Here is a 23,392-nt window from a genome sequence, read left to right on the forward strand (position 1 = left end):
GAGGACGTCAGAACGACCTTTCATCCAACCAATCGGAGTGTTGCTTATCAGATCATGCAAGTGAAAATCAAAATGTGTTTTCTAATCATGGAACCTAGAAAAGGTTAACACGAGGCATTCCGAATTTCAATTCAGGCACTATGACTGTTCCGTCAAAGTCATCTTCTATCTCTCACTGCAATGGGAGAAACATTTGAAACGTAAAAGACTTTCCATAGCATGTGCGAAGTACTGCCGTATAGTCTTGAACATCCCATAGACATTCCAGAATTTTCTTTTAGTCAGTTTTCAAGTTTTAAATCGAGAACTTTGTCAAAATATTTTTTAAAGCGTAGCCCGGAATGGAGGTCATCAGTTTGAAGCTAGTGCCGTAAAGCCTGAGAAAGCTGCTTCCTGATTGGCTAATGTCTACTTACTGTTAGTTATTTCATTGGTCAGTCAAAGGTTGCAAAAGGTCATTCAGATGTGACCTGTAACGGGATGTCATCAGATGTTTGTGTAGTGGTAGCCAGCACTAAGATCTGATTTTGTTGAGATTGTTAGTTAGATTTACTTCTGTTTTCTACCAATGTATTTGATAGATTTATAGAGGTATCCGAGTGTTTGAAGTTAAGGTGGTTCTGGGGTCCTTAAGTTTGCTGGTGTAATGTTTGAATCTAGTGGTCACCAACTATTTTAACTTGTAACATGAGGTTAGGACAATAACCCCTTCACTTTCATGCTAAATTTTGAAACATATTGACAGTTGGAATATTATAATCTTCCCACAAATCCATTCATTTTTTTATGTATTTGTCCAAACATTTAACGATCGATGACAAACAATTAGACAAATGCAAGACAGAAGATGACGATGGTATATGTCCACAGCCGCACGGTGAAGGTCTACATATTTTGTAATATGGCTCTCAATATGTTGGTCCAGTACAATACACCTAATAACCTTTGTGGGCCAAAGCGACAGTGCGTGAATGTTCTCAATTAACCAAGTCAGTTGATTCAGACAGTACGAGGACGGCTGAGCTCAGCTTTCCCCCGTGGCCTGCAATAAGACCATGTGGATCCAAGGTATTATCAAACCATATATTGAATAGAATTGAATTAAATTTTGAAGTGTTAGAGGATAGTAGCATCAGTTTGTGGGTTCAGTCCTGCTGGTTGTGAAAAGTATCCAACATTGTAGGAGGTTTTTAGCTATGGATACTTTGATCGTGCACATCACAAGCTGGTGTCATAAGCCAAGCATTCATAAGTTGATGTGCTCTTGTCCTGATATGGCACTGCCATTGTGGAAATATTATTTGATGGTGGAAGTGGCGTATGCAGGTGTATTGAATATATTGAATCACTCAAAGGTTAAACTGAAATACCACTACTCCAGTACCAGTCACAAGTAGGACTCACTCACACACTCACTAAACCAACCAACCACTTTCTCAAATGCACTCACTCACCCAACCAACACACAATTGTACCTGACATCATCTGCCCCCTGCATGTTCACACTTTCCAACTTCTCCACAACTGCAGGTTAGATTGACCTGGAAGATGGATAGCACAAGCAGGCTTCGACTTATCAAAACATCATAATCAGAATCATTCACATACCGAGGGTATAACACTGAAGACAGATATTTATAAGAAATGTCATCTTGCATTCAGAATGACCAGCGTTTTACACACATTACCAATATGGGAATCAAACCTGGATGTTTGGTGCAGCAAGCAAACACTGCGTCCACTTGGCTACCCGGCCATTACACACCACATAAGCTGAACTGATCCAGAGGTATCCTCAGTATTTCATAAACCATTCAGTATTCATGTTTTCAGACTGGTTCTTACTCTAGGACATTGATTGATTGTTTCAAAATGTGCTAAATATTGTTATTTTTTTGTAAGGGTGTACTTATTTCTGGAGTGATGTTACAGATAGGAGCTTTGCCTTGAAGCTCCTGGGAAAGAAAATTGAGAGATTTTTCAGTACAAATACTCCCACTAGGCTCATTGACAGACACTCTCACATGTACATGTATATAATGCATCGTGTCATGATTGACATGTGCTTGTGGAAGACAACAGTTAGGTGACGGAAGATGATAACTAATTATTTCCATGTTGAGGAGGGAGTGTCATTACTCCAGTGTCAAACAGTACACGATGTAACATCCATTCAGCTCAACATTTGCCTTGCTGACACACTGTGTTCACACAATATATGCTAAGGCTGGAAGCGTTTAATATTTGGTGTTTTTTAAGTAGTTTTATAATTGGTAATGATGGGGAAGAATGTCCTATCAAAACTTACTAAAATCATGCAGATGTCCTGGAACATCATCAATCTGAAGCAAACACATTGATATCTGCTCAGATTTAAGATTCCAGCCATGTGTTGATACGAGCAGTCAAATGTGTTTATTACATATTCCCTATACAATATCTACCGAGGTTCATCACTCTCTGACCACATGTGAAGCCGATGTGTTTGTACATATTTATTTCCTATTAATCCAGCAGCATGCTTGGAGTACTTGCAACCTGTACACAGATAAGTCCTTCTATCAACAGGAAGTCACATGACCTGGTATCGCCATGGGATACCACTGCACTAGAGCATGATGGGAGATATGATAGTCTGATCTGCCTGTTAGTAATCACATCTTAGCAGCCAGAAATAGATGCTTGCCTGTTTTTTCTTGATTTGAACTTAGGTAATAGTTTAGAGTTGATAAGCTCAACAGCTTCATTCTGTATAACTATGGTGGAAGTAGGAACTGAACTTAATGGCAAGGAGGCATGAAACAGGATAATGTTATTTTTTCACAAGGATTCTTTTATAACAGAAATTTGTAAAAAAGTTGAATAAAATTGTCTTGACAAGAAGGCTGTGTGGTTTAAGCTATATGTTGTTATGGCAATGGATGTAAACAAACCGTTACTAAGGAACAGTTGAGAAGATGGAAATATGTTTAAGGATGACAATGGCTTGTGGTTCTATCACAGAGTTTTTTATGACGCTCATCACAGAAGCGATGTGTGTGGCCAAATTATTGTACTGCTACATATTCATGAATTGGAATAGACTTACTATAAAAACTTGCTGATTTATAGATTTTTTACTGTTCAATAAGTAATAGAGTTCTTTCAGGATAAATAAGAGTTAATTCTGTGACCAAGAATGAGGTTGGTACATGCACACTTACTCAGTGTTAAGGGGCTGATCATTTACTTATGGTGGGGGCAGCTCTGGGATTAATGTTGGCGACAAGACATAACCAAGTCCCTAATAGTACAGGATGGTTGGAGCACCTGCAAGTCATACACCGCAAAGACCCTAATCCTGCAGGGTGGTTGGAGCACCTGCAAGTCATACACCGCAAAGACCCTAATCCTGCAGGGTGGTTGGAGCACCTGCAAGTCATACACCGCAAAGACCCTAATCCTGCAGGGTGGTTGGAGCACCTGCAAGTCATACACCGCAAAGTCCCTAATCCTGCAGGATTGTTGGAGCACCTGTAAGCCGTACATTGCTAAGCCCCAACTCCTGGAGGATGGTTGGTGAAGCTGAAAGCTGAACACTGCTTAGTTCCTAATCCTGCAGGATGGTTGGTACACCTGCAAGTCATACACCGCTAAGTCCCTAATCCTGCAGGATGGTTGGAGCACCTGTAAGCCGTACATTGCTAAGCCCCAACTCCTGGAGGATGGTTGGTGAAGCTGAAAGCTGAACACTGCTTAGTCCCTAATCCTGCAGGGTGGTTGGTACACCTGCAAGTCATACATTGCTAAGTCCCTAATCCTGCAGGATTGTTGGTACACCTGCAAGTCATACATTGCTAAGCCCCTACCCTTGGAGGATGGTTGGTGAAGATGAAAGCTGAACACTTCTTAGTCCCTAATCCTGCAGGATGGTTGGTACACCTGCAAGTCATACACCGCTAAGTCCCTAATCCTGCAGGGTGGTTGGAGCACCTGCATTCATACACCGCAAAGTCCCTAATCCTGCAGGGTGGTTGGAGCACCTGCAAGTCATACACCGCAAAGCCCCTAATCCTGCAGGATGGTTGGAGCACCTGTAAGCCGTACATTGCTAAGCCCCAACTCCTGGAGGATGGTTGGTGAAGCTGAAAGCTGAACACTGCTTAGTCCCTAATCCTGCAGGATGGCTGGTACACCTGCAAGTCATACACCGCTAAGTCCCTAATCCTGCAGGATGGTTGGAGCACCTGTAAGCCGTACATTGCTAAGCCCCAACTCCTGGAGGATGGTTGGTGAAGCTGAAAGCTGAACACTGCTTAGTCCCTAATCCTGCAGGATGGTTGGTACACCTGCAAGTCATACATTGCTAAGTCCCTAATCCTGCAGGATTGTTGGAGCACCTGTAAGCCGTAAATTGCTAAGCCCCAACTCCTGGAGGATGGTTGGTGAAGCTGAAAGCTGAACACTGCTTAGTCCCTAATCCTGCAGGATGGTTGGTACACCTGCAAGTCATACATTGCTAAGCCCCTACCCTTGGAGGATGGTTGGTGAAGCTGAAAGCTGTACACTGCCTAGTCCCTAATCCTGCAGGATGGTTGGAGCACCTGCAAGTCATACATTGCTAAGCCCCTACCCTTGGAGGATGGTTGGTGAAGCTGAAAGCTGTACACTGCTAAGTCCCTAATCCTGCAGGATGGTTGGTACACTACCAAGTCATACATTGCTAAGCCCCTACCCTTGGAGGATGGTTGGTGAAGATGAAAGCTGAACACTTCTTAGTCCCTAATCCTGCAGGATGGTTGGAGCACCTGCAAGTCATACATTGCTAAGCCCCTACCCTTGGAGGATGGTTGGTGAAGCTGAAAGCTGTACACTGCTAAGTCCCTAATCCTGCAGGATGGTTGGTACACTACCAAGTCATACATTGCTGAGCCCCTACCTTTGGAGGATGGTTGGTGAAGATGAAAGCTGAACACTTCTTAGTCCCTAATCCTGCAGGATGGTTGGTACACCTGCAAGTCATACACCGCTAAGTCCCTAATCCTGCAGGATGGTTGGAGCACCTGTAAGCCGTACATTGCTAAGCCCCAACTCCTGGAGGATGGTTGGTGAAGCTGAAAGCTGAACACTGCTTAGTCCCTAATCCTGCAGGATGGTTGGAGCACCTGCAAGTCATACATTGCTAAGTCCCTAATCCTGCAGGATGGTTGGTACACCTGCAAGTCATACATTGCTAAGTCCCTAATCCTGCAGGATTGTTGGAGCACCTGCAAGTCATACATTGCTAAGTCCCTACCCTTGGAGGATGGTTGGTGAAGCTGAAAGCTGTACACTGCCTAGTCCCTAATCCTGCAGGATGGTTGGAGCACCTGCAAGTCATACATTGCTAAGCCCCTACCCTTGGAGGATGGTTGGTGAAGCTGAAAGCTGTACACTGCTTAGTCCCTAATCCTGCAGGATGGTTGGAGCACCTGCAAGTCATACATTGCTAAGCCCCTACCCTTGGAGGATGGTTGGTGAAGCTGAAAGCTGTACACTGCTAAGTCCCTAATCCTGCAGGATGGTCGGTACACCTGCAAGTCATACACCGCTAAGTCGTTGTTTCAACAGGAAATCACATGACCTGGATTATGGTCGTGCAGATGTAAATATGGGCAGTACATCACCTCTTCTCTTTGTTAAGTCACAATTTGAAAACAAACCTTTGACAGTTGCGATGTGTGTGGCCGGGAATTTTGTATCTGTAAACATGATCGGGCATCAAATCTAAACGTGTTCACATACCCGTGATTTTGTCAGAAACTATTCTTCCATACATTACCAATATTGTTTATACATGTATTACTTCGTAGATGGATCTGACTTCACTAATTTCACAAATGAAGAAAGTAATAAAAATTAGTCATTTTATTTTCCAACTGAATCTGTTATATAATCCTTTTCTTAATAATAAAGTCTTGGGCACAGGCCCATTTTGATGGCTTGTTACATAATGGTTGGTTGGTTGGTTTGTTGTTTTATGACACACGCAGCAATGTTCCAGCTATATGACGGCGGTCTGTAAATAATCAAGTCTGGACCAGACAATCCAGTGATTGACATTCTTAGCATCGATCCATGCAATTGGGATCGATGCTTCAACCAAGTCAGCAAGCCTGTCCACCCGATCCCGTTAGTTGCCCCTTACGATAAGCGTGGTATCTGTTGGACTATGTGTAATAATAGTTAGTGGTTCCAGAATTTGTGACATTCATTGTTGTAAAACTGGTCATTGTCATGTAAAAAACTATAAAATAATCAACAAAGAAATATCTTTTTTAGCTTTTGTTGGGAATCATTACATCTTGTAAGGATTTTGGGCAATAAAATACTTGAAAAATAGTATGCAGATGATAATTACTTTCATTATTCATCAGGCATGATGATAATGACTTGCTAATGTTTTACCCCTCCTCACCCAGCAAATGTAGGTTTCACTGATGAAACAGAACAAGCCAGCTAGGGCCCTCCAGACAGTTCTGATGAATGTTTGGTGATATGACCATGTCACAACATGCTGCATCACAAACCTGTCATCTTGCATTTGTGATCACACAGGTTGAATTAACAGGAAAGAGTGTGGTGTGGTCGTATGTGACTCAGTGGTGTCAAGCGTGACTGTGTGGTGTCAATCATGATTGAATGGTGTCAAGCGTGACTGTGCGTTGGCAAGCATTACTGGGAGGGTGCCTCAAGTGGTGTTAAACGTGACTGGGGTGTCTAGTGTGACTGGGTTGTGTCAGTCATGATTGACTGGTGTCAAGCGTGACTGGGGGACCTCAAGTGGTGTTAAACGTGACTGGGGTGTCTAGTGTGACTGGGTTGTGTCAGTCATGATTGACTGGTGTCAAGCGTGACTGGGGGACCTCAAGTGGTGTTAAGCGTAACAAGGGGTGGTGGCAAGCATGACTGGGAGGGTGTCACAAGTGGTGTCAGGCGTGACTTGGGTGTCAAGTGTGACTGGGTTGTGTCAAGCGTGACATTAGGTCATCCATAATACTTGTGTGTTCCTCATCTCCAGTCTCAGCTCTAGAGGGGAGTAGGAAATAGAAGGGCAAAAATATCTTTGTTTGATGTAGCTGATAGATTGTCCATTCTTTGTTCAGACATGTGCAAGAATGGTTCACAATGTTAATCACATACTACCTGACCAATTCTACTCCATAATTTTCACTTGGACTTGGGGCAGTTGGATAGCTAAGTGGTTAAGCGTTCACTTGTTGCGAGGAATGCCTGGGTTTGATACCTACATGGGTACACTATGTGAAACCCATTTGTAGTGTCTCCTGTTGGGATATTGCTGGAATATTGCTGAGAACCGCCAGATCTAACTGATCAACTCATTTGGGCACCACAGAGGCTTATTGTGAGACATGGGGGTGATTGGGTAACCTAGTGGTTAAAACATTTGCCCGTCATGCCGAAGACCTGGGTTTGATTTCCGACATGGGTACAATGCGTGAAGCCCATTTCTGGTGTCCCCCGCCATGATATTGCTAAAAGTGGCATAAAACAATACTCACTCACTATTATGAGACATTTTGCACTCTTCTGTTGCAGATTTCCCGGGAATCTATTGATGCAGTAAAGGACTACTTTCGTGATGACATGCAGAAACAGGATTGGATGCTGATTGTGGAACTCAAAAAACAGTTTGCAATTATTTGAATTAGGTCAAAGGTCAAGGTCATCTGGATTCCAACAATTTGACTACATTCATAAGCATATATGTTTCTGATACTGATAGTCTTGGAGTCACCAGCATCTAGTGCATTTGGCAATCAGCCACTGGTTCCTACATGTTTATGCTTGAGATTCGAGAGAGAAAAATTATTCCCTCAAACTTATTACATTGAACTGAAAAAAATCTTTATTGATTGATTATCAACATTGAGTAAGAATTTGACCGCAAAATCTGATTGCATGAACCATTGTGCATGTTCTTTCACTTAATCGGTCAGTTCTGTACATAAGTGCCAAATCTTTAACTCTCATACCGGTATGTATTTGAAATACTAGTGATAAGTATTCATTGGGAAGGGTAGGCCCCCTTCATCTGTAGAAGAGATGCCACTGTCCTCTTTCATCATCTAGTAGTTACTACATAATTCAAGTTCCCATGTTCTAAGTACAAAGTTTTATGGTGATATGTAAGATTGTAATTTGTATTAGGTTATTCTTATTGTAATATTTTTGAAAATATGTTAACCATGTTCAGGAGAAGATAATGAAAACTAGACAATTTGATATTATGAACTTCATTCCATAAAGATCGTGAGCATGTTACACAACGTAAGCCCTAAATAATATTGTTATGTGTGGATGCTGTTACTACGATTACAGGATTTTTTTAAGAAAGAAGAAATAATTTTGGCACATACCTTGGTTGGAGTTTGTCCTGTTTGGTGTACTTGTAGTCGTGATTGTTATTTGCAGCATGTTTTTCGCTGTTTGTATTACCGACTTGTTTCAGCTGTTGAGTGGCATCCCATCACTGCTTGATGAGGTCTTCATTATGATGTTTATATATCATTCCGATACTCAGAGCTTGTGTGCAAGGAATGAAGACATGACTTAAGTACAATGTCTGGCCCAGACTACACCTGGAAACTCATTAAGCACTGTGAACTATACTACTCAAAGGAAGTTAAAAAATACCTGATTCATTACTACATTCATGTTACTACAGGTAATTTGTCATATGAAAGAATTGGGTGTTCTTTAACTCCTTTTGATAAGTACATATATTTCCATGTAAAATTACAGAATACTGTTCAAAGAGGTGTCAAACCCATCTAACTCACTCACTATGCTGCAAAATGTTGATCTACTTTGGGATTTCTGGTCAGAATCAGCCCCGGTAGTTTGGCGGGGATTCGAGTGCAACCCCCATCCAGACGGCGAGCACAAATCCCTGTCACACATATTTGTCCAGAATTTTGCAGATAATACTTCTTAGCAACCCACTTTAGTGTAATCTGAAATGTGAAATTATTACTCTAAAATGTGGGTGATGTTATTTGAGTAATAGTGAGGGAGGGCAATTGTGACCATTTGGAGGAACATGCAGCGTTATTGTTTCAACTGCCGGATAGATATCAATGATATCTCAGACATTTATCAATGTCATATGTCAATAATTCCTGCGAATGTGTTAACCTCTATTAGATCATTGTCATAAATCCTGTATCACCCTATAAAATCTTTTAGATTTTCAACAGATGAGCTCTTCACTGTCAGCTATCCATAATCAGTCAATAGGGAAATAGGCTTCCTTTGCCTAGTGCTCTTGCGCATGCGTAACGTGAGAAAACCTCCCTCGTTTCCTGTGTGTGCGGCGTGAACATGGAAAAGATATTCTGAGTTTCAAGCACAGGTTTGGCTTAGTTTTTATGGGAATGAGATCAGTGTCTTATGTAGATATCGCCAAACATTCATGGAAATTCAGCATATATGAAAATATAGGAGCAGTGGTGCTAAACATTTTTCAACATGTATATGTTAAATTGGTTTTGCTTTAAGCAAAGTTTAACAATTATTTCATGGGACAGAATTGTACATGTTTATGAATGTTTTTGTTTTTTATGCATAAGAAATATGTCAGACGAGGTGATAATTGTTTTGATATGCGATAATAACTCTGTTTCCATGGTGAAATATACTCTTAATTCATATATTTGAAGGCAGTTATAAGACCGATTGAACTGCATATATGTTTGGGCGGAAGTGTGCGATGTTTTCTTTGATAGTTTGTGAAGAATTAGAAGGGTATTTCTATTAAAAGGATCGATTTCAATGTGAATAAAATGACAGTGCCCACATCACAAAGTGTAGAATTGATGATATGTACAATATGTCTTTACATAAAGGTGAGAAGAATATCAAGATGTCAATAATATACCTACATCTTGTGTCATATATTGAACCAGACAGTTTTACCTGTGGGCTTACCTGTCGTTCCACCATTTGCTGGGCAGAGATGCATCCCTTTTGCCTACAAGACTTGCTGATCGTGGGTTCAAATCCCAAATTCACACTGATGATGATGTTTGGTTTGTCTGCACCATAGTTTGTTTTAGGTTTCTACAGCCTGTATTCTCTTCCAAAATGGCAAACTTCTTAGTTTAGGGTCTGGACTTCTCTTCAAGATGAAACTGACACGCCATATATATATATGAAATAGTATTCTAAGTGATGTTAAAACAACTTACAAATTTATGTTTGTGGTAAAGTGCTGATATACAAGATGTATTTGTAAAATATGGACTTAAGTTTCAAATAAAGCTGGAATTTGTGACTATGGTTTGAATCTGTATTCACAGTTTTCTATTTATAGTCTGTGTACATGGTTTGTATATAGTCTTTATTCACAGTGTGTAATTAGGGCGTGTATTCACAGACTGTATTCACAGTGTAATTAGGGCATGTATTCACGGTGTATATTCACAGTGTGTAGTTAGGGTGTGTATTCACGGTCTGTATTCAAACTGTGAATTAGGGCATGTATTTTAAGTGTTTATTCATGGCCTGTATTCACAGTGTGTAATTACGGCCTGTATTCACGGTCTGTATCACACTGTGTAATTAGGGCATATATTCAAAGTGTGTTATTATGGCCTGTATTCACAGTGTGTAATTACGGCCTGTATTCACTATCTGTATTCACAGTGTGTAATTACGGCCTGTATTCACAGTCTGTATTCAGTGTGTAATTACGGCTTGTAGTCATGGTCTGTATTCACACTGTGGAATTACGGCTTGTATTCACAGTTTGTAATTTGGGTGTGTATTCAGTCTGTATTCACTGTGTGTAATTACGGCCTGTATTCATGGTGTGTATTCACGGTGTCATTATGGCCTGAATTCATGGTGTGTATTCACAGTGTGTAATTATGGCCTGTATTCAAGGTCTGTATTCACAGTGTGTAATTAAGGCCTGTATTCACAGTCTCTTCCCACTATGGATTTATGGCCTGTATTCATGGTGTGTATTCACAGTGTAATTATGGCCTGTATTCACGGTCTGTATTCACAGTGTGTAATTACAGCCTGTATTCACGGTCTATTCACAGTGTGGATTTATGGCCTGTATTCATGGTGTGTATTCACACTGTAATTATGTCATGTATTCATGGTATGTACTCACATAGACTTGTTCATGTAGACTTGTCCCACTTCAAGTCAGAAAATTCACTTGTGATACTCCTGCTATGTGAAACTCATACCTGTGCCTCATGCCAGTGTGTATCTGTATTTATGCTCATAAACTATTCACTCATTGTATATTTGCTTCACATTGACCTTACTTCATCCATGTATTTATTACGTCAGTTACTGTCAAAATGTATCCTTGCAGCTTTTTGAATTCCGTGGAAAATTATGTATTACAATTTTTAGCTCACCAGGACCAAAAGTCCAAGTTAGTTTATGACATGACACGTTGTCGGTTGCCTGTTCTTCAACCCCTTGTATTGTTTGACTTCTCAAGAAATATATATTTGAAACATTGGAAATCGAAAATCTTTTACGAAGAGGAATTCTTAGAAAGCTCAAAGCCTGAAGAGCTGGAGATGTGTAGGACCATAATGTGGAATTGAATGGAAAACAATTTTTAGTTGGAGAAACTGTTAAAGCATCAGATTCTCAGAATCTAAGTGGCAGGTACCACTACATAAGGGTAGTGGGGAACTGGTTACTCTGATTGCCCTGGAACTGGGTACAATGATTGCCCTGGAACTGGGTACTCTGATTGTCCTGGAACTGGGAACACTGATTGTCCTGGAACTGGGTATTCTGATTGCCCTGGAGCTGGGTACCCTGATTGTCCTGGAACTGGGTACTCTGATTGTTCTGGAACTGAGAACTCTGATTGTCCTGGAACTAGGATCTCTGATTGTCCTGGAGCTGGGTACTCTGATTGTCCTGGAACTAGGAATTCTGATTGTCCTGGAACTGGGTACTCTGATGGCCCTGAAACTGGGTGTTCTGATTGCCCTGGAGCTGGGTACTCTGATTGTCCTGAAACTGGGAACTCTTATTGTCCTGGAACTGGGAACTCTTATTATCCTGGAGCTGGGTACTCTGATTGTCCTGGAACTGGGTACTCTGATTGTCCTGGAACTGGGTACTCTGATTGCACTGGAGCTGGGTACTCTGATTGTCCTGAAACTGGGTACTCTGATTGCCCTGGAACTGGGTGTTCTGATTGTCCTGGAACTGGGAACTCTGATTGTCCTGGAGCTGGGTACTCTGATTGCCCTGCAACTGGGTATTCTGATTGTCTTGAACTGGGTACTCTGATTGTCCTGGAACTGGGTACTCTGATTGTCCCGGAACTGGGTACTCTGACTGCCCTGGAACTGGGTACTCTGATTGCACTGGAGCTGGGTACTCTGATGGCCCTGAAACTGGGTACTCTGATGGTCCTGGATCTGGGTACTCCCCATCACTAACTCTGCTCACTTGACTCCCTGTAGTGTGTGTGCCAGTGTGGCACTGTGTGGTGCATCTGTGCAGGGATGTACCTACATCATTTTGAGCTTTCCTCCCATAATAGTAGCGCTGGGGTAGCCTAGTGGTTAAAGTGTTCTCTTGTCACACCGAAGACCAAGGTTCGATTCCCCATATGAGTACAATGTGTTAAACCCATTTCTGGTGTCCCCCCAATACTCACTCCTCCCATAATACGTAATAATAATAAACATTGCCAGTGTCCTGCTACAGTGAGGTGCAGCTGTCTTACAGTCACTGAATCATATTATTTTTATACTTCTTACCAGCCCTTACTGTAATGATTAGCCCTATATTATGCAAGTATGGATTTTCCAAAGGTTCAAGAATCTCCCATCTCACTGGGACCTCTTTTCAATTTAAATGGAGTTGCTTTTGCCGATCAAAAGTATGTATTTTCAGAGACTTGGGGTTAGTCTAGTGTCTGTGTCATGACCAGTGAAACAGCCACAAATCCTATTCTCAGTAATGTTTCGTGTGCTGTATGCCATGTGTATAATGTCACTCTCTGTATCATCATCCATAAGTTCCCCATCACACCCTCCCAGCATTGTGACTTTATCTATTGATAAACATGATGTTGCTTGAATCAAAACTCCAGATTCTACATAAAGCCAGATATTGATAAAGTATATATTTTCAAACATGATGCTTGATATATGAAAAAATATCAATGTGGAAGAATGTACAGATTGAAGTTAGTGTATATATGTACAACATGTTTCCTGCACTCATTGTAGTTACTCTCTGACCTCAAGATGAAGGTCACACAAGGCCCAAAATGTGAAGCTGAGATAGTTAAAGGTACTCAGATCATTAAAGATGTTGAGGGGGAATAGCATGTGAAATAGTATTTGAATTCCTCAAAATCATGGAACTGTTGCATGTCATGCGCCACTCAAATGTCAGAAGACGTTCCTGTGAAGTGTTGGACAATCTGCTTGGATCCCAGCTTGGATCCCAGCTTGGATCCCAGCTTCCTGCACAAGAACATTTATAGAGCTATCAAGATTACCATGTCTGCCTTCTTCAGGACTGTTCCCTATGTTTTGATCTCTTGTGGTTAGGATGTGATTAGTTGATTGGTGACAGAACACCTCCCTGTTGACTATGGTTGTTATGTTTCATCAGATACAAACCATTTGATTTTTGCAGTTGTCTAAGATTATTGTGTGTGTGGGGTGGGGGGGGGGGGGGAGTAATTCCTGAAAATGCACAAAATACAGCTAAAATTAGCGAAGAAAAACATGATATGACTTAAAATATGAGTAAAATATGAACATATTGTGTCTCAAACAAAAATTCCAGACAACCCCCTCCCCCATTTTTTCAAGAATATATTTGGTCTTTCTATGAAGGTGAACCAGGGAACATGATTGCCTCCCTTGAAGGGTTACTCTGAATAGTCTTTAGCTGTGGGATCTGACCATGATGGCCATGTATATGAATTAGCATCATAGAACTTGCTTGCTAAAGGGGAGACGCCAGGAGATTAATCCGACTTGTACTTGTTCATTCATTAGAATTATTTCATACATTGACCGAGGCAGGGTGAAATAAATAAAGCTGGTTGGTCTGTTGATGGGTACAGATGGCCTTATAAGGTTCACCCTTGCACTCGACAGTGTTACCACCACATCAATATCACATGACATAATTAATGAATGAATTATTTTGGCAAAGGGGATGCTATGGAAATAAATATAACATTTCACCATGTATCTGTTGTGTCTTTATTACTCAGTCTTTATTCATTTCTCTTGCAACATTGAGACTTGAGTGCAACCGTTTATTGCTGAGTTGCGGCACAGATGGCCCTGACGTGAACTGTGCAGAGTTGCATCCCTTGAACACACCAGGAACTTATATGATAGTGGGTATTAATCCTGGTTCGCCCCACTATATTTCTGGGTTTGTCAGCACTGTAACGGTACTCCTGCTTTTCACCTAAGTCGTAAACGTCTGAGACTGCATCTCTTTGGGTTTTTCTGACACATCAACCTGACATCACCCAATAAAACTGGAATCTTAACTCACTATGTTGCAGGGTGTTGTTGATCCCCTTCCAGGTATCAGGTCAGAATCAGCTCCTATAGTTGGCAGGTAATCAAGTGCATCCTATCTCACTTAATTTTGCATTGACACTTTTAAGTAACTTAAGCAAATATTTCTGTAGGAGTGTAGGTTAGAAATAAGTGGTCATAAGATGAAATATGGCTGCCATTTGGACTTATTACCTGCCAAACAGTAGTGCCCGATTCTTGTTCTACAGGCAGACGACCTCTGTGTCTGGCGTCTGCCCAGAGAACGGAAAGTCGGTGGTTTGATCTCCGTCCAAAAATGGGACTTCTTGTTACCCTGCCTGGCGCTCGGCATTCAGGGGATAACACAAGGATCGGTCGGCTCGGAGACGCACGTGCACGTACGTCGATTTATAAAGGCAGTAATCCCCAATGACGTCAAACCCCAATTCACCGCACACATATAGACAGCTGCATGCGGATGAGGGGGTGACAATGTCCACCAGAATACCACATCCTTGAATTGCAGGCGGACATAAACCAATGTAAAAAGGTCAAATGTACTTTTTCACCCCCACACATAAAAAACACTATGAAAGATCATAGATGATTTGGTAACAGTTTGCATTGATCTCAGTTATGAGGAGCGGTATTCGCAAGTGAGTTGAAATAAAACCCTCACACACGAGGTGTCGTGGTGTGCATGCTTTTCCCTACATTTCTACTGTTATGTTCCCGTGTTCATCAAACAGGAAGAGACGCACCCTGTGTGATGCACGTATTACCTCATCACGAAACAGGTGCGCGATACCAGTATATTCATAGACGGGCTTGATTGACGGGTTGAACGTATGATTGACAGGTTGATCTCACAGTCGGGGTTGGAGATAGATACATAGATAAGCTCAGATTAATTATTGAGTGAATGTTTGGACAGATAATGGTGGTCGTCGCTCTTCACGTCTATACGCACCTGGGAACACTTTCCGTTATGAAACACTTCCACAGTACTGTTTGGAAATAACTCCCCCCCCCCCCCCCCCCCACAGTGCGGGTTAAATTCAGATACTCACAAATGTATATGATAGGTAGCATAGCATCCAGTGTATTACTTAGCTACTCTGTTATCATGAGTACTCTGGACTAATTCGTTGCCATTGCTTAGAACCCGTGAACATCCGGGTTAGTATTGGTCTTCAGCAACTCATGTTTGTCGTAAGAGGCTACTAACGGGATTGGGTGGACAGACTCGCTGACATGGTTGATTCATGTCATCGTATCCCAATTGCATAATCGATGCTCATGATGTCAATCGGTGGATAGTTTCGTTCAGACTCGACATGGGCTGAGATTTTGTCGAAAAACAAAAATTGTCCCCGAAAATGGTTGAAAAAAATAATTGTGCTTCCGAACGTTAAAATATCAAATACAAAAAATACATTGTTCCAAGCTGTTTTTTGCTAAGAAACATTTTAGGCTCATAGCTAAAAAATATCTGCTTTTTCATATGTATCTGAAAAAATAGCTGGGTTTGGAGCAGACAGACCAAGCATCATTCGGGTCGAATTTAATATTCGAACCCACGTCAGCTCATGGACACATCTACACACAAAGAGATGCAGCTGCTTAGCCTTTTTGAAAAGCGTAACTCAAAGTGTAACTGCAATGTAATAAGGATTACTATGTGCTAGCCAGACAGAGTTGTGCCCCTTAGACGTGCCAGGATCCGTGGATCGTTGGTTCAAATCCTTGATTCTACAGTATGCGTGCTCGTGGATTCATCAAAGAGCTAAATGTCACCGAACTCCTCCACTTCGTGTGGTACTCCAACATTACACTAACGCTCCTTGACATAAATGAAAATAGAATTCAAGTGGCGTAGCATACAACAAACAAACAAATGTCCTACGGCAGTTGGGGTAACTGGATTGCCGAATATAAGACCGACATGAAGGAGGTTGACTTTGACAAGTACTGTAGGTTTTTGCCACCGACATCCCTATCTCTATAATCAGGTGATCCCGGAAATCAAACATCTCTTATTACAGTGCTCACTTACCTGTGTTTGTATTCAGTACTCAGGATAAACCAGTGTAGATGTTTAAAGTAATGGGTAACAAGCTAACCTGCCCAACCTGTTTCCTATGAATCAAGTTTATAACAATACACATAGATAGACCCGATCTGAGACTACACTGGATATATCGAACCACACGGATCCCTTCGTTATAACCGAAATAGCGGGCACGGAGACTCAGGGTTTAAAATATGAATGCACAGTTGCATTTCTTAGCTGTGCAAGGATCCGCTTAAGGTCGACTCGAATCCTAAATCGTCCTGATTATGATCCTTGGTTTGCCAGCACCGAACCCGTTCTTTGTGTTTGACTAAAGGTGTACGTAGAACTAGTATTGAGAACATGCGGGGTGATGCAAATGGGAAATACTTACTATTTTTCCACATCAGTGTTGGACTCGACCCAAAGTTGCCGAGTCACACTATACAATTATAAGCCACTGCAGGGGATGAGATGGTTCGTTATCTTCAGTTAAGATTTGATTTCATCTATTGTTGGGTTAGATTTGTTTTCGCAGACGTCGATGGGTGTAGTTGACAGACATTTTGCCCAAGGCTCAGCTCGTTATGCTTGTCAATGGGTGAAACTTCTAATGCCTTCCTCCCAACCTGTTCCCCTACGTATACGCCTACCCACAACACCTAACTGTGTATCTGCTGACTGATACTGACCAATGTTAGGGATCCTGAATATTTGTGAAGATATTTTTATGAAATTGTGCGCTCAGTCTTCACATAAAAACATATTCCACAAAATATTCATATCCCTAACTTTTTTTGTTCTGTATATATGTATGCGTCTACCCGAGTATGTACTTACGTATGCACACTAACCACTAGGTATAATTTTACCTGCCTACATTCCTAATAGCCTACTTAGGGACTACCGACAAACAGACCTCCTGCTAAGGGCCCGCCGACAAACAGACCACAAACTTGGGATCTTCCGACAAACAGACCGCCTACTTAGGGCTGCCAACAAACAGACCGCGTACTTAGAATGTGTCGACAAACATACCATCTACCTTGATTTGCCTACATCATAAGCTACACGCCTTCATATCATTTTCCTACGAGCTGCACGCCTTCATACCATCTCCCTACGAGCTGCACGCCTCCATACCATCTTCCTACGAGCTGCACGCCTTCATACCATCTCCCTACGAGCTGCACGACTTCATACTATCTTCCTACGTGCTACACGACTTCTTACCATCTTCCTACCAGCTGCACGCCTTCATACCATCTTCCTACGAGCTGCACGCCTACATACCTTCTTCCTACGAGCTGCACGCCTTCATACCATCTCCCTACGAGCTGCACGCCTTCATACAAAACTTTTACGAGCTGCACACCTTCATACCATCTTCCTACGTGCTACACGACTACATACCATCTCCCTACGAGCTGCACGCCTTCATACCATCTTCCTGCGTGCTACACGCCTTCATACCATCTTCCTACGAGCTGCACGCCTTCATACCATCTCCCTACGGGCTGCACGCCTTCATACCATCTTCCTGCGTGCTACACGCCTTCATACCATCTTCCTACGAGCTGCACGCCTTCAAACCATCTTCCTACGACCTGCACACCTTCATACCATCTTCCTACGTGCTACACGACTTCATACCATCTTCCTACGAGCTGCACGCCTTCATACCATCTCCCTACGAGCTGCACGCTTTCATACCATCTTCTTACGAGCTGCACGCCTTCATACCATCTTCCTACGAGCTACAAGCCTACATACCTTCTTCCTACGAGCTGCACGCCTTCATACAATCTCCCTACGAACTGCACGCCTTCACACCATCTTTCTACGAGCTGCACACCTTCATACCATCTTCCTACGTGCTACACGACTACATACCATCTTCCTGCGTGCTACACGCCTTCATACCATCTCCCTACGAGCTGCACACCTTCATACCATCTTCCTACGAGCTGCACACCTTCATACCATCTTCCTGCGTGCTACACGCCTTCATACCATCTCCCTACGAGCTGCACGCCTTCATACCATCTTCCTACGAGCTGCACGCCTTCATACCATCTTCCTACGTGCTACACGACTTCTACCATCTCCCTACGAGCTGCACGACTTCATACCATCTTCCTACGTGCTACACGACTTCATACCATCTTCCTAAGAGCTGCACGCCTTCATACCATCTTCCTGTGTGCAACACGCCTTCATACCTTCTTCCTACGAGCTGCACGCCTTCATACCATCTTCCTACGAGCTGCACGCCTTCATACCATCTTCCTGCGTGCTACACGCCTTCATACCATCTTCCTACGTGCTACACGACTTCATACCATCTTCCTACGAGCTGCACGCCTTCATACCATCTTCCTACGAGCTGCACGCCTTCATACCATCTTCCTGCATGCAACACGCCTTCATACCATCTTCCTACGAGCTGCACGCCTTCATACCATCTTCCTACGAGCTGCACGCCTTCATACCATCTTCCTGCGTGCAACACGCCTTCATACCATCTTCCTACGAGCTGCACGCCTTCATACCATTTCCCTACGAGCTGCACGACTTCATACCATCTTCCTGCGTGCTACACGCCTTCATACCATCTTCCTACGAGCTGCACGCCTTCATACCATTTCCCTACGAGCTGCACGCCTTCATACCATCTTCCTGCGTGCTACACGCCTTCATTCCATCTTCCTTCGAGCTGCACGCCTTCATACCATCTCCCTACGAGCTGCACGCCTTCATACCATCTCCCTACGAGCTGCACGCCTTCATACCATCTTCCTGCGTGCTACACGACTTCTACCATCTCCCTACGAGCTGCACGACTTCATACCATCTTCCTACGTGCTACACGACTTCATACCATCTTCCTACGAGCTGCACGCCTTCATACCATCTCCCTACGAGCTGCACGCCTTCATGCCATCTTCCTACGAGCTTCACGCCTTCATACCATCTTCCTACGAGCTGCACGCCTTCATACCATCTTCCTACGAGCTGACAGACCCAACCAGACCTATAGACAGACCCCACAAGCCCTACTGACAGACCCAACCAGACTCCGCCAGACCCCATCAGACCTATTGACAAACCCATCCAGACCTATAGACAGACCCCACCAGACCTATGTACAGACAATGTATGCAGAATAAGGCCACTGTCCCAAAATTTCTGTATACTTGTTTCTTTGTTGTTTAACGCCACACTCAGCATTATGCCAGCCATGTGACGACAGTCTGTAAATATTCGAGTCTGGACCAGATAATCCAGTGATTGACATCATGAGCATCGATCTAGGGTCACACATTATACATTATACATTTGTACAAAATAGGGTACATTTTGTAGTTGAACAAATATATACTTTTTTAACGGACGTGTTGGCCTCACAAACAAGTAAATATATAATTATTGATCTTCAGTGAAATATCCGTTATGTTAGTATTGCTGAGGTGATTGCTTGTCATCGTACACGAACGGCGTATGACGATGCTCATATCATCACTCACTGGATTGTCCGGTTCAGACTCGATTATTTACACACCTCAGCTGTAATATTGCTGACTGCGGCGTAGAACAATATGAAAAACAAACTTTAGAACTACGGTTCTATAGACTACAAAGAAATTGCTACGCTCATCAAATTGTCCATGTGTAATATATGCGTGATTTTAGAACATAGAAGGCGTTGAACGAGTTTATAGGTCGCAAATACTTGCCTTCAGGTGGTAAAACGAACAAAACACATCGCCACGTCTTGCCACGAACAGCGACTTTGGCCCGCAGGTACAGTTCAGATCTCACCCACTCGTTAACACAAATACATACACGCCACGGGAAATATAGTGTCAAATTCAAGGTATCTTGTCTTAATGTCCAAATCTCTATATTATTTTCTTCATAATAAATTCATAGGAATACATAGTTTTTTTCTAGAATTAATTACTTTTAATAGATAACCATATTCGCTCAAAACTTTAACACATTTGCATCTCATTATTGAAGATATGAGAGTAGGGGATTTAGTGTATGCCACACCTTGTGAGCAGTTGTTTTCAACAGCGTCCTCGCCTCCATCACTTCTGTTTTTAATAAACGTGTTCAGGGGGCTGTGTGGTGTGTTTAACATTGATGAGTGCATCCAAACAACAGGGAGCCGAAAACCAATATCGTTGTCTGATCACAATTGATGGACGTATGAAATTGGAACATATGAATGGGTGAAAACAACCACTCGAAGGGTATACTCGGTACAGATTTTACTTTCAACCAGCAATAAAACCGTTCTTCTGGATCTGTTCTCACGGGTTAGCCCTAAAGTTGTTTTAATAGTGTCAGGATCTCTCCACGTGTTGTACTATGATGTTAAATTTGGGAATCGCATCAGTCACTGTCTCTCACTGCCCCCCCCCCCCCCCCCCCCCCCCCCGCTCTCTCTCTCTCTCTCTCTCCCTGGCATCAAACATCTCGTTCTCAATTCACCTTCATGGTACGTAGGTATCAACAGACTAGAGCATAATTATTTTTTCAAGAATCTACGGGGACCATTTTTTGGGGGAAAGATCAAAACTGAATGCCATTTGTATATTTTAAGGAATTTAAACGGATACAAACACAAATGAGTGGTGACATTGACACAATTTCAAGACTATTTAGACCACACTTCTTCGAGATATAAAAACCTTGTTGTAAAGTTACTCGGATTAAACACGCATACAAGCCTAAATGCGTGACACTGGAACAATGTTAAACGAGAATGGGTCATATGCTAGCAGACCCTGGTGTCGCTAACAAATATATAATTATGTTCATAATATACTCCCATCTCAATGACTTTGAATAACGTAGCTGTAATCTAGGCTATGCAGTCGTGTCACGGCAGTAAACGTGTTTAAACGATTGAATGAACATACGCACAAAGCCCCTATTCAGTCATGGGTCAAAACAAAGGGACAATTTCACAGTGGGTGTCGCGAACGAAAATAGGACAATGTCTTGCAGTGACGTCTTTATCTTGAAGTAATCGTTTTCATCGTTGAGCCCTTTGTAAACTCCGACGCTATTTGTCCGTAATCTCTTCCTTTATTCCACAGGAGATTGTTTTATGGGACGACTTCCGTTTGGCGACTTTTCAACATTCATCTTTATTCGCCGACTGGCGGCCTGAAGACGCGGGATATTTGGAGTGGTGGCACATCAAACGTGGCCTAGTATATGGAGTGGCGTTGAAAGCTTTACATTTATCGTTTTACTACCAAAGGGTTTATTTGTTGTGACTTTCAAAAGAAAATAATGAAACACGAACTGATCGGTTTTGAAACGTAGAAACCATTTAACGTCATTTTGATTAATTTAGTTGTGTTTTTTTAACATAACTCAAATTATTCAAATTTGTCTTTATTATAAAAGACGCATCAGATTTCAATCACAATATACACATCACATCAACTAGTAGTAATTTATATTGATGAAGTTGAACTGACAATGAGCAGCATCCACCATCATTTTTATTTAAAAATATTACAGAATTTCGTTCTTTTTACTCGAAGCTAATTTTTTGGTAACATGTAAAAGCGAAACCCGTTGATCCGAAATATAGCATTCCCATTGAAATCGCCCGGGGTAACAGATGTCTAAATTGACGAGTCTTTGTGGTCATGTGTATTTCTAAAATATTTATTTCTTAGTGGTACATGATCATTTACATGTATTCAGCACATGGGCGGCGTATCGGAGTTAGCCTGCAGTCGAAGATACGTCGTCACAGGGTACAGACTACAGATTGACATGTGTATCTAACATATGTTTACCATTTTAAAACATTTTTTTATTTTTGAGCAGCGAATAATACTATTAATTGGTACAGATACGGCCAATGGGACCCTAGTTCTGGAAAGTACAATATCCGCTGTTGGTGAAGAGCGTCACATGGAAAAGGACAGTGAAACTCGTCCCCAACAGCAGGTGGGTGACATAAGTACACAACATTCGTTACGCGGAGTATGACGTCAGCGACCGGTTTCAGCCGGGAGGTTATGGTTATCAACTCTAAATTTAGAAAAGGGTAAAAAATAGATATAAAGATATTTTCACCTCCCTAAATTTCAGAACCATATAATATAACCAGGACAACCACTTCAACACATGCTGACAAATCTGAGGGTAAATCTATATTCCATGCTTTCTTCCGTTGCACTTTCTACGAACATTTAAATTGCTGATACAATTCCTGTGGAGTTTGAGGGCTAGATACGTATATATATCAACTATCTCTTGATTATATTTGTCCAAGGTAACTGATAACGTGACGGGGCCACTTCCGAAGTCAACAAGTTTAGTCTCGGAAAGAGTAACTATTTGTTTCCATTTTAAACAATATTTTTGAAATACATTTAGTGGCTTTTGTATTTCTAATGGATCATCGCCATCGCTGAATAGAGCAGCATCATCAGCATATAATGCAGCAATGAATTGTCGCCATGCCATGGCATTTTTAGCAGAAAATGTTCATTATCGTTAATAACGATAGAGAATAGTAAAGGGGAGAGATGTTCACCTTGTCTAACACCAGAGTCGCATGGGAAGTATGCAGATGGTCGGATATCCAACATTACTGTATACATATTTTTAATAAGAGTCAAGAACATTCCCTTTTCCCACTATTAAGCAATTTATGCCACACCCGGCTTCCCAGACAGTGTCGAGCGTTTTTGTAAAATCTATATATACGCAATAGAGTTTTCGTTTTGCTAGTTTTAATACTTCTGTA

General features: G+C 42.0%; 1 protein-coding gene across 3 annotated transcripts in view; it reads left to right on the forward strand.

Annotated features, from left to right (window-relative positions):
• The window catches only part of LOC124137459 (eukaryotic translation initiation factor 5B-like), a 130,024-nt gene extending 115,779 nt beyond the window's left edge, over nt 1–14,245 (forward strand). For all 3 annotated transcript variants that reach the window (XM_046503755.2, XM_046503757.2, XM_046503756.2), the window contains exon 25: nt 7,579–14,245. In XM_046503755.2, the coding sequence (XP_046359711.2) occupies nt 7,579–7,686 (108 nt within the window). In that variant the 3' untranslated portion in view covers nt 7,687–14,245. The remainder of the gene's footprint in view (nt 1–7,578) is intronic.
• Nucleotides 14,246–23,392: the final 9,147 nt, after the last annotated feature.

This window comes from Haliotis rufescens, unplaced genomic scaffold (assembly GCF_023055435.1).
Source record: "Haliotis rufescens isolate VD_foot unplaced genomic scaffold, xgHalRufe1.0.p SCAF_7, whole genome shotgun sequence".
Classification (NCBI taxonomy): Eukaryota; Metazoa; Mollusca; class Gastropoda; order Lepetellida; family Haliotidae; genus Haliotis; species Haliotis rufescens.